The sequence below is a fragment of the Panthera onca genome, chromosome A2 (assembly GCF_046562875.1).
Source record: "Panthera onca isolate mPanOnc1 chromosome A2, mPanOnc1 haplotype 2, whole genome shotgun sequence".
Taxonomy (NCBI): Eukaryota; Metazoa; Chordata; class Mammalia; order Carnivora; family Felidae; genus Panthera; species Panthera onca.
Window position 1 is genome coordinate 91,399,738 of NC_138340.1, and position 12,191 is coordinate 91,411,928.

Genomic DNA, 12,191 nt, shown 5'->3' on the forward strand with positions numbered 1-12,191 from the left:
GACAATGTCAAGCACTACTTAAAAGTCAAGATGGAATCAAGACAGGTCTACTGAATTTGATGAGTGGCAGAGACAGAAGCCAAGTTATAATGTCTAACGAAGTGACTGCAAGGTGAAACTTAAGTAAAGGCAGCTCCTGTATGTGAAGCAAGCAAGAGGGGAGGTGGCTTGAAAGATGGCATTAATGAAACTAAAGACACCTCACATATAAATGCCATTGGGATAGACCCAGTTAAGAGGCAGAGACTGTAGATACAGAAGAGAAAGGATGATGATGATGATGATGATGATGATGGTATTAATAATAATAGCAGTAGTGATATATAAGGTCCATGAGAAGGCAGAGGATTTGGGAGCCAAAGTACAAATGAGTGATTAGTTTTAATAACCAGATTCTTCCTCTGTTATATTAGGAGGGAAGGAAGAGGGATATGATCCAGGTAGGGATATGCTTGCAGATTAGGAGAGATGGGCTGAGGAACTTCTGTCAGATGGCTTCCATTCTGTTTGTGAAATAAAAGTAGAGGCCATCCACCAAAGGGGGAAAGGGAGAAGTGGGAAACGTGAAAAGAGTAGAGGACTGACAGAGTCAAGAGAAGAGGAGAAATAGGAGTTCAGTTGGGAATATACCCTGTTGTGAGGTTTGCTACAGCAACAATTAAATGAAGGAGTTCAGGCACCAGTGATTTTGCTCAGGCTTTGTGTAACAAATGACAAGCGGAAGGAAGATTATTGTTTGGGCAAGAGAAAGGGCTGATGGGAAAGTGATGGGTCAATGGACCAAATATCCACAGAGAACAGTGAGCAGATTGGAAAGAAAGGAGATGGCTCACTAATTTAAGCTGTGGCTTCAATCAATCACTTTGGAGGTACGACAGTTTCAAATAACAATAAAATTCAGGATGTGAGTGTACAAACAGATGGCTGTGGAGGGGAGCAGGGAGAAAGAAACAGATTACTGCACCTGTGAAGGTCGAGGAGCAGATATCCAGAACACCATAAAAGTCACCCGAGATAGTAGGAGCTCTGGGAGTGGAAAGAGAGACACTGAGCCTGGTGGTAAAATCTTCAAAGACTGAGGAGTGACGAGGTGGTCAGAGGATAATAGAACTTTTCAACTCCAGGCAGGTAAAAGTTTAACTGGCCACAAGCTGTCATAAATGATTAAAGTTGTTAAAAGCTCTAGGTTGAGTAAGCAAATCTGGGGGCAAATTTTGGACCTGCCCCCTTACTAGCTACGTAAATCTGTGAGTTTGAATGCATTACTCAACTTCTCTGAGTCTGTTTCATCATGTAGTGTAAGAATAATACAAGTTCCTATGTCATTGAGTCACTGTGGGGATTAAGTTAGATAACAAATGTGGAGTGCTTAACAAATCCCTGGCACAGAGGAAGCAATAGACAGATAATAGCAATAATCTGTTTTGAAAGAAATGAATTCTTCGATATGATCCATGAAGTAGAATGCTCAGAGTTGAGCCTGCTGCACAATCCTGACAACAGTATGTAATCTTTAAGTAGTGCTTTGTATTGGCCCTACTACCCCACTTGTATGTTTCCTGCCTTTATTTCCATCTGTCTCATTTCTTTGTTTGCTTTAGATTTTATTCTACTTTTGTGTTTCTTGTTCTGTTGAAACAAGGCCTGATATACATATTTAAAAAATAAAAGCTAGGGGGCACCTGGGTGGCCCAGTCGGTTAAGTGTTGGACTTCAGCTCAGGTCATGATCTCATGGTTCGTGAGTTCGAGCCCGGCATTGGCCTCTGTGCTGACAGCTCAGAGCCTGGAGCCTGCTTTGGATTCTGTGTCTTCCTCTCTCTCTGTTCCTCCCCCCACTCGTGCTCTCTATCTCAAAAATAAATAAACATTAAAAAAAAAACTTAAATAAAAGCTAGTAGGAACACTTGAATATTCTTTACCCCTTTTTCATCACCTTCTCAAGACTGCTAAAAAGTCTCATAGTAGAAAGAAGTTAAAATTCCGAGCCTGAGACTTGCTGTTTAGAAAGACCTGTGTTCAAGGTTGTCCCTTGGTGGGCATCTAGAAATTGGATTTGGGGTGGATTGACATCACCTAATTGATAAAAGTGACCAAATTATTTGTACAACAATGTGCTTTATGTCAAATACCTGCCTTCCTTCTAGGAGTCTGGAATTCTGGTATACGTTATGCCTATGTGATCAGCTCCCAGTATAAACTCTGGGTGCTAAGTTTCTAATGAGCTTGTCTGATGGCCTTTCACACTTATCACCATTCATTACTGGGGAAGTTAAGTGTGACTCCACTGGGAGAGGACTCCAGGAGCTTGTGCCTGGTTTCTCCTGGAATTCTGCCTCCCACTTTCCTTTTCCCAATGTTGATTTTGCTTTGTATTCTTTTGCCATAATAAATCTTAGCCATGAGTATCATGAGTATGACAATATGCTAAGTCCTGAGAGACCTCACAGTGAATCATCAAACCTGAGGTTCTTGGGGAGCCCTGACACACGAGTTTTTGTCTTAGCTGATAATACCAGCACTATACTGTTAAATTTTCTGAATGTGTCCTCAGGTCAATAGGTTTTACGTACAAGTTCAGTTTTCTACGTCAACTCTTCAGGAAAAAGACACAAGGAAAAGCCACATAAACTTAGAACATGAACTTCACAGGTTTCAATTCTGGTCCCACTATGTATCAAGTGGGCAAGCTAATATGTCTGGCTCAGTTTCTTCACCTGTCAAATTAGAATAATAATAGTACCTATCTCCAAGGGAGTTGCAATGATTAAATGAGTTCTATATAGAGTACTTAGACCAAACACATGGCATATAGTGCTTTATGTGTGTTATTATTCCCTCACATTAAAAATCTAGATTTTTATTCTTTTGTGGCTTAATTATATTGATACTGTTACCTCCAAGTATTAGATATGTCACATTTTCTGAAATAAGGCTTTAAAAAATTTAAGCTACAAATAATAAAAACTAAACTACAAAAGACAGAAATGCTTTGGTCTTGAAATGATAAAATTGAAATTAAATCTTGGGAATAAACCCTACTTTAACATTAAAGCTTCTTTTAATACATAAGAATGAAATATAAAACAAAATCTGTCCCTTGGTCACATGAGTAGTCTTCTTGAGAATGAGTAGTCATTCTTGAGAGTGAACATATAGTCTCATTCCTCTAAAATTTCAAAGATTGTACAGATCTGTAGCCAGATCAACTGTAGTGTAAGAGGATGATCATGTAAGATAACCACAGAGTCCACAGTGCCAAAGTGAGGCAACTATTTTTTCCTGCCTGTAACTATTATATTTAATTTACTAGTATCCATTTTACAAGATAGCCTATCCCTCCCCCACCACTGACATTTCAAAAATGTCTCGTGTGTTCTAACTGAATTATAAAGTATGTACTCACTGCTGGACTTAATTGGTTCAGTAGTGTTCCAGGTTCTTAGGAAAGAGAAAAAGCAGAATCCAAGTAGAGAAAGACCATCAACCAGCCCCACCTATAATATCCCTGTCTTATTCCAAATCTGATTAAACAAAAGGTTCTAAGCAACCGCCATGCAACCACAAAATGAGATGAAGAATTATATAAAGGATTTCAAGTTTGAGATAAGTTATTGAGCACAGAGGAATAATGACATGTACTAGTAATAAATAAAGCATAGTAATAAATTATGCATTGCTGACTTCTATTTTTTCATACCTGGGACTTTGACCTCAAACCTGCCAGAATATGAGTCACTAATGACAAGGAACCTTGTTTCCTATTAGAACCACACTCCGTGTGGCTCGATCTAGATGGCTGAGATCATCACTGGGCTTACATAAATAAGTGCTTACCTGAATAAATCACTGGCAATTTGCAGAATATTGGCAGAATACCAAACAATTGGCAGAATACCAAAATATAGGCCAAGAAGAGTAGCTACTGAGAATCCATTTACGTGGCAGATTATGATCAGCATTCCCCCTGAAAACAAGCTAAATTAAACCTATTTGTTTTACCTCTCCATTAACATACTCTCTAAGAAAATATTATACCAGATGAAATATCTCTAGTCTAGGTAAGAGAAAGTCAAATTTCCAAAGCATTTTGAACAGTAAATAAGTTCAAACTCACCATTGCAAGTGTACTGACAGTTGGTTTCTTTTCTTTCTTCTCTTTTTTACTGAAAAACAGAAACAGAATTGCACAAAGGCCTTAAAATTATGTAAATTTTTAAAATGACCAAATTAACATGGATCCTATATTTTTTTAAATTAATGTTTTTATTTTTATTTTTAAGAGAGAGAGAGAGACAGAGTATGAGCAAGGAAGAGGCAGAGAGAGTGAGGGAGACACAGAATCCAAAGCAGGCTCCAGGCTCTGAGCTGTCAGCACAGAACCCGACATGGGGCTCGAACTCACAAACCATAAGAGCATGACCTGAGCCAAAGTCAGATGCTTAGCCAACTGAGCCACCCAGGTGCCCCACAGATCCTGTATTTAATAGCAAACAGGACAAAGAAAACATGTCTATATTATTCCATAAAAATATACATTAATAGTATGATCCCATTTATGAACTTTAAAAACATTTACATGTATCTGAGAAATCTAGATATGTGGTTATCACTGGGTATTGAGATTTCTATCAAAATATTTTCTTCTTTGTGCCTTTGATATTTCCTAATTTTCTATGATGAATACACAGACACATAACTTTTTCAATGAGAAAAAATAATGCTGAAAAAAGAAAGCTTCCTGTTTTTATTCTACAGTCTCCGAATTACAATGGTTTAACTTTAGCACAGCAAGAAAGTGTTATGCATTCATTAGAAACTACACTTCCAACACTGGATTTGGATCTCTTCCCTGGGCTAGCAACATGCAGTACAGTACTCTCTAGTGATGCTGGGCGGCCACAGTGACCTACAGCTCCCAGGCAGCCATGCAATCAATCACAAGGGTAAACAACCCATACACTTAAAACCGTCCTGTAACCATACAACCACTCTGTCTTTCAGTACAGTACTCGATAAGTTACATGGGATATTCAACACTTTATTATAAAATAGGCTTTGTGTTAGATAATTTTGCTCAAGTATAGGCTAAGGTAAAGATTCTAAGCAAGTTTAAAGCAGGTTAGGCTAAACTATGATGTTCAGTACGTTAGATGCCTTAAAGGCATTTTCAACTTTAATGGTATTTTTAACTTAGGATGGGGTTATGGGGATATAAGTTAAGGAAGATGTGTAACTAGAAAATCAGTCATACTGTCCAGAGTTAATTCCCTTAATTATCATCTAAGTAATTCTAGCAGTTGATATCCTATCTATGTACTACCTAGATATTATCCTTAATCATTCCCTCTACTAATGGAGAGTAGTGGCAATCAGATGCTGGGCATAAACAAACCTAAGAAGAAAGGTAATTAAATCACTCTCTATGAGCTAATCTAATTCTGAAAGGATATCTGGAGCCCTAAATGTACCATTACAACAATAAATTCAATCCAGAAAAGCTATGGTAAAAAAAAAGGGGGGGAGGGTCTGTCAACTGTCAGAAAGCTGTCCTCAGGAATAAGAAGGCTAATTACTATTTTGAGCCCAAATTCAAATTAACTGTAACCTTTTTCTACTCTGTTTTAACTGCCACCTATAGCATGAAAGTAAACCAATCAAAAGCAGTACATATTTTCATATGTACAAATGAAAGACTATTTGAGAGAAAATCACATTTTTATACAGATTTTCAAGTTCAAAAGTAAATTCATCTTTGTCTTTGTTCTTTATGCTAAGTGAGGTCAAAGAATTGAAGAGACTTCTAAGGAAAAAAAAATCCACAGCTTACCCCATATTTGGCTTTAAAGTGATGTTAGACGGACATGAAAACACACAAAATACACAAACATAAGTCTTCAGATTTGGTCCCACCCTATTCCCAGTAAAGCATGGTTTCAGTATCTCTGGAACCAGGATGAGAGGAAAAAAATAGTCACACAAAATTGAATTTTAGCTCCAGCCTTTTTATTTATTTTTTCATTCTCTAAAACTGTTGCTACTCTGAAGAATTTATAATGTTCCAGATGCTGGCTAAGTAAACACTTCCCATACACAATCTCATTTAATCTTATCTCAATCTCTTCAAGGCAGGCACATTTTTGTCGTTCTGTCAGAGCCGAGAAAACTGTAGGTGAAGAGAGTTCATGAACTTGCTCAAGGTCACACAGCTGCAATAAAGCCAAGTTTAAGCGGAAAAGTCTATCCCCCAAACACCAAGCTATTCAGTGCAACCTCAGGCTTCTGAGATACCACTTTATATAGAAATGCACTTCCACATTGATCTCTCATCCCTATAGATTATTCATTTATCCCCATCAGCTTGAAACGCAGTGTTTACAAAAGGCAAGTTGCTTATTAAACCTTTACAAATACACAGATTCCAAATGACATTATCATCCAAGCATTATATATACTAGCAAAGCCATGTGCTTCTTTATAATTCCAATTTAGAACACAGAGTTAAAAGAAAAAAACTCATAGAAAAAAAAGATCAGCTTTGTGGTTATCAGAGGCAGTGGGAGGTAGGAAACAGATGGAAGTTGATCCAAAGACACAAAGATAAAGAAGTCCCAGGGATGTAATGTACAACATGATGAGTACAGTTAACATGAGTATATGATGAATGCCTTATGATATATGTGAAAGTCGTTGAGAGTAGATCCTAAGAGTTCTCACCGCAAGCAGAAAAAATTTTGTTTTTTTCTTTTTATTTTACGTGTATGACAGATGTTAACTAAATGTACTGTGATAATCATTTCACAGTGTATGTAAGTCACACCATTACGCTGTATACCTTAAGCTTATATAGTGTTGTATGTCAATTGTATCTCAATAAACCTGGAAGAAAACATATAGTTATATTAAGAACATATTAAAATCAATGATGATGGGCATGGTTTAATAAGAATTACTTAAGTAAAAAAAAAACAATTTTTTTGTTTAAAAAGTCTGTAGGCCATGATAAGAACCAATAATAAAAATGAAGGTATGTTCAGGCTCCAACAAATTTCTTTACTATTTCTTTCCACATACCCTCAATACTTCTTATGCCAATACTCCTGTTTGTGTATTAAGGACACAGTTCTTTAAGAGATGTAGTAAAACAAAAATTAAAAACAAAAACGGAAATATCTTTCTTCCACTCCATGGAGTCTTTTTCCTTTTGTGCATATGAAATTTTTTATTATGAAACTTTTCAAATAGAACAATTAAAAGAATACTAATAATGACTACCCATACAAGATCCACCTAGATTCAACAATTGTTAACATTTTGACCATATGTTCTTTATTTACATAAGTATATATTATCATTATTAATATTTTGCTGAGTCATTTGAAAGTAAGTTGCAAACATCATGGCACTTCACATATTTTCCCACCATTTTCACTTTTCAGAAAATTAATAGCACTTCGGCTATCATCTAATATCCAATCTACAAACTGCCCAAGGGTGTTTTCTATAGGTTTTTCCTTTTTTTGATTTTGAACTCAGATATAATCAAGGTTCGCACATTACACTGGGTGGTTTTTCCTCTTTAGTCTCTCTTTTTAAGTCTAGAAGTCCTTCTGCCCCCTCTCCCCACATTGACTTTTTGTAGTAACAGATGTCATATAGAATGTCCCACATCTTGGATACGTCAGTTTCAAACTGAGTCCAAACTGAGATGTGCAGTAAGCATAAAATACACAGATTTGAATATGTAGTATGAAAAAGAGAATGCAAACTATATCAATAATTCTGATCACATATAGAACTAATATCTTAGACATAAAATTTAAAGTGCCTGGGCTCTTTAAAATATACTTTTCAAAATTAATTTCACTTGTTTCTTCTTATGTTCTTAATGCTGCTACTAGAAAATTAACAATTACAAATGTGGCTCACATTATATTTCTGTTGGACAGCAACAGTCTAGAAGCTTGATAGGATTCAGTCTAAATGTTTTTGCAAACATACTTCCTGGGTGGTGTCATGTCACTAATACAGGATTCTACCAGGTCTGATTACATGGTTAAGATCGCTAACTGCAAAAAACCTCTCCACTGAAAATCCCCCACTTTCCTTTTTTCCAATTACAAAAAACTGGGGAGAATTCTTAGACAAAACTTTTCTCTGAGTCATTTACAATCCCAAACAATCTTTGCCTGAATCAACTATAACAATGCAGGTTCCAATATGATAGCTGGCATTCTGTGAAGTGAAGAACATTCCGTTATTCTCACTACCTCTCCCACCTTTTTATCTTTCTCTTGTATACGGTATTTCATAACCCAGCACAGTGAAGCCAGCTCCTGTGTTTTTTTTTTTTTTTAATTTTTTTTTTTAACATTTATTTATTTTTGAGACAGAGAGAGACAGAGCATGAGCAGGGGAGGGGCAGAGAGAGAGGGAGACACAGAATCTGAAACAGGCTCCAGGCTCTGAGCGGTCAGCACAGAGCCCGACGCGGGGCTAGAACTCACAGACCGCGAGATCATGACCTGAGCCGAAGTCGGACGCTTAACCGACCGAGCCACCCAGGCGCCCCTCCTGTGTCTTTTTTTGACAATTCCACTGAACAACAGACTTACTTACTCCAGGCTCACTCTGCATCTCCCCCCATCCCACACATGGGGGTACAGATTCCATTTAGTGAGCAATGGTATTTAGAAACCAAGATCTGGCACGAAGGTACTCACTCCTACTGTCCCTTTCAGTGGACAGAAAGTGAACTATTTTAAAATTCATGAGGTCATATTGAAGTTTCCAGTTCAAATTTAACATTTTCTAAAAACTTACTTGATGTCCATATTTGTATTTCTTTTCTTCCACACTGAAAAGTTTGGTGCCTAATAATATTACTGTATTTACTAATTTATTTTATTTTACCATTTTTATTACAATTGACAACTACCAATGAACCTACTGAGCAAAGTTTAAAACTTCCTGCTTAGACAGCGCACTGTGAGCGAAAATCAACAGCTAAATGCAGTTTTGGCCTTTGGTCCCGTCTGCCATGCCACAAACATGAAATGTTTACGTGACCGGGATGTTTACGGTTTACCAGAAGCTGAGACTAGACCACGAGGCAGAGCACACGCAGCACCATGTTCGGGTGCGTCGTGGCGGGTAGAGCAGAGTTCCTAAAACACAGAAAAGGATGCGAAAGCACTGGCGTGTGTGGAGCCGCAAGACTGAGAAGCTCACCGAGGCCGTGGGAGGATGTAAACGTTGTCCTCAACCCAGCCGGCGAACTTCTGCAGAAAACCCCCTTGCGTTTAAGGTTAAAAAATATCATCGCCACCATCAACTCTTCAGTTATTACAGAGCCGGAGGCTAGAAACAAATCTCCCAAATCTCAAGCCATCTAAACTGTGAAAGCGAAACAAACTGGCTACCTTTTTTCGCCCATTTTCCAGAACTTCTTCTCTGCTCTTCCATTGCTGCCTCCTTCAAGATCCATCGCGACCTGAGGAGAAACCACAGGCCCCGAGTCAGATGCGGAAACCGCAGGAAGCGGAGGGGACACTCCGCGAGAGCGGCTGGAGGGCGAGGGCGCATCGCGGCCTTTGCCCGACGCCTTCGCGGCTGCGTCTGTCCGTCCCATCTGCCCTCGGGCGCGGTGATGCTTCTCCCGGCTCCAGCCACGGGCTCAGACTCCCGCTTCCCGCACCGCGCCCCTCTACGCGCGCTCGGGCCGCAGAACCTAGCGCGCGTGGCGAGCGCAGAAAACGCGGGCGGGGGGGGGGGGGGGGGCTGGGGGCTGGGGTGCCTCAGGAGCTCCGCGGGGGACTCTAGTGCTCACCTCGCTTGCCCTCCACTCCCCCCGCGGCCTTGCTAAGAGGAATGGCCCCCTCTCTCCTCTCCGAAGTCTTCCTCCCATGGGGGACCAAGCTCAGGAAATTGGAGAGCCCGAGCCTTCCCTGCGAACTTGTCCCCATCTAGCCCTCAGCTTCGCGCGTCCCTACCTCGGGCTATCTTTCGGAACTTCGACCGAGATGTTGATTTTTGAAAGAAGAGATTCAGATTTTAAAGCAAAGACCCGGCGGATGCGAGCAGCGGCCCCGGCTTCTTAGAGCCGGGAGGAGCCGCGGCTCGTATGCACCCGGTTTCCTGCGTCCCAGGGAGTGAGGCGAGAGGTGCAGCCCACAACCCGGCGCTCCTCGTGCCCAGCCAATCAGCCTCACCGATCCGGGTCGCTCCCGGGCCCTCTGGCGTGAATGCTGATTGCGCGAGTTATGAAACAGGTTGGATTTGCAGGAGGTGTGTCCTCCTTTCTGTTGCCCCTCAGCATAAGAGTCAGGAGACAAACATCGGCTGAATCACTGGGGACTGGTACCTCTATAGAGTCATGTCTGTACATGTCCACATCACGCTCCATATCCGTGGAATTATACACATATATACATACACACGTGTATATTTTGTATGTATATACAGATTATATATTTGTGTATATGTATATATTTTGTGTATATTGTATATACATATAATTTACATGTACACATGCATGTACATATAATATACATGTACATATAATGTACATATAAATATACAGAAATAATACACATATATAATCGGTATTTATGTAAATATACATATTTATAAATTCCATTAATAACTAATTTAATTTACTTTATTAATTATAATTACATATATATTCACATACATATATATATAATATATACATGGGTGTTAACACAAGCTAAACTTTGCTTTCTAGCAGCATCTGTAAAAAAGCCAGGTGAAAATTTTCTGCAGGAGTCTTTAGTATGCTTGACAGTTTCAGAGGTATATCTGTGCATCTTTTACTTCAAGATAAATGGAAGGAAATAGGAAGATTTTAAATATGTAAATCGAGACGGATATTTCAGGGTAAAAATAATATTTAAAAGCATGTAACCTTTACAGATTTTAGCCATCCAATCAAGGCCCACATTTTCCCCAAGGCATTTCATTTTATTTTTTCAATGTTTACTTATTTTTGAGAGAGAGAAAGAGCATGAGCAGAGAAAGGGCAGAGAGAGAAGGAGACACAGAATCCAAAGCAGGCTCTAGATTCTGAGCTGTCAGCACCAAGCAGGTGGGGCTCCAACCCACTGACCGTGAGATCATGACCCCAGCTGAAGTCAGACGCCCTACCTAGTGAGCCACCCAGGAGCCCCACCCTAAGGCATTTCTAAACACTTACACTTTAATTGGGATTATTAAAGAAAAGTATTGTGTATTTACCATATTACATTAGTTGTAACTTAATTCCATATTTACTGCTACCATTTACTATTTTCCTGTCTACTTTTTTCTTCACTTTGATGAAAATTAAGTGCAATCTTTGCAATAAAATTCATAAAGCAATGTTAACTCACATCAGAGCTTTTCTTCTTATAAACCTAGGGGAAACGAATGCTTTTGTCACCTTTAGTCTTCGTTCTCTGACTCAACATGTGCGCCTCTAAGCTAGCTGCAGAAATTTAAAAGAAGAAAAACCTTTTTTTTTTTTTTTTTTACTGCGTAGTGTATTTTCCCTACTTTATTTAAGAAAAACATACTTTTCAAAGCCCTAATTTCCTTTCCATCTTTCACTCCAAATATTCCACGTCATATTCTAGTTTTTCTTTAGATTGTACCAATCTTTCGCCTTTTACCAAATATTCTATGCCTTGATTTTTTTTCTTAGCCATACAATCAAGTTTCTTTGCAAACTGTAAAGTAGATACCACTAATTTTCTGTGTTCTAATTGGATATGCATGTGTTCAGCATTGGTTCATTGATGAAAAGCTTAACACCAACCACCTGGGTCTACCTGGAGCAAATGTATAAAGCTTTCATCTTTTTTGCACCCATTTTTAATGTGATTAATCAATCTGCTGTCTGTTTCCACTGTTGTTTTACTTTGTCCCACCTTTAACTTATGTGATCTTGTTATATTTTATGTATCTGTGTAAATGACCTTAAATCCTCCCTAAAACAATGCAGGATGTTTCTTTGAAGTATAATATTATGGTAATACTGTGTCTACAGGCTTGAGCTTCAAGTGAAAACCTTTATCAAGGACATAGGTAGCTTAAGGATTAGAATAGCCCAAAGAGTTTTTAGTAAAGCTCCCTTTTTCTATTACACATTTTTCTAAATTTCTTCGCTCCACTGGCCTGAAAATATGGACATAA

At 38.8% G+C, this 12,191-nt stretch overlaps 1 protein-coding gene across 1 annotated transcript in view; it reads right to left on the minus strand.

Annotated features, from left to right (window-relative positions):
• ABCB1 (ATP binding cassette subfamily B member 1) overlaps positions 1-10,170 on the minus strand; it is a 116,400-nt gene extending 106,230 nt beyond the window's left edge. Inside the window, exons 1-3 of the mRNA XM_078442508.2 lie at positions 9,992-10,170; positions 9,422-9,492; positions 4,117-4,165 (exon numbers count right to left, since the gene is read on the minus strand). Coding sequence (XP_078298634.1) covers positions 4,117-4,165; positions 9,422-9,486 — 114 coding nt within the window. The 5' untranslated portion in view covers positions 9,487-9,492; positions 9,992-10,170. The remainder of the gene's footprint in view (positions 1-4,116; positions 4,166-9,421; positions 9,493-9,991) is intronic.
• Positions 10,171-12,191: the final 2,021 nt, after the last annotated feature.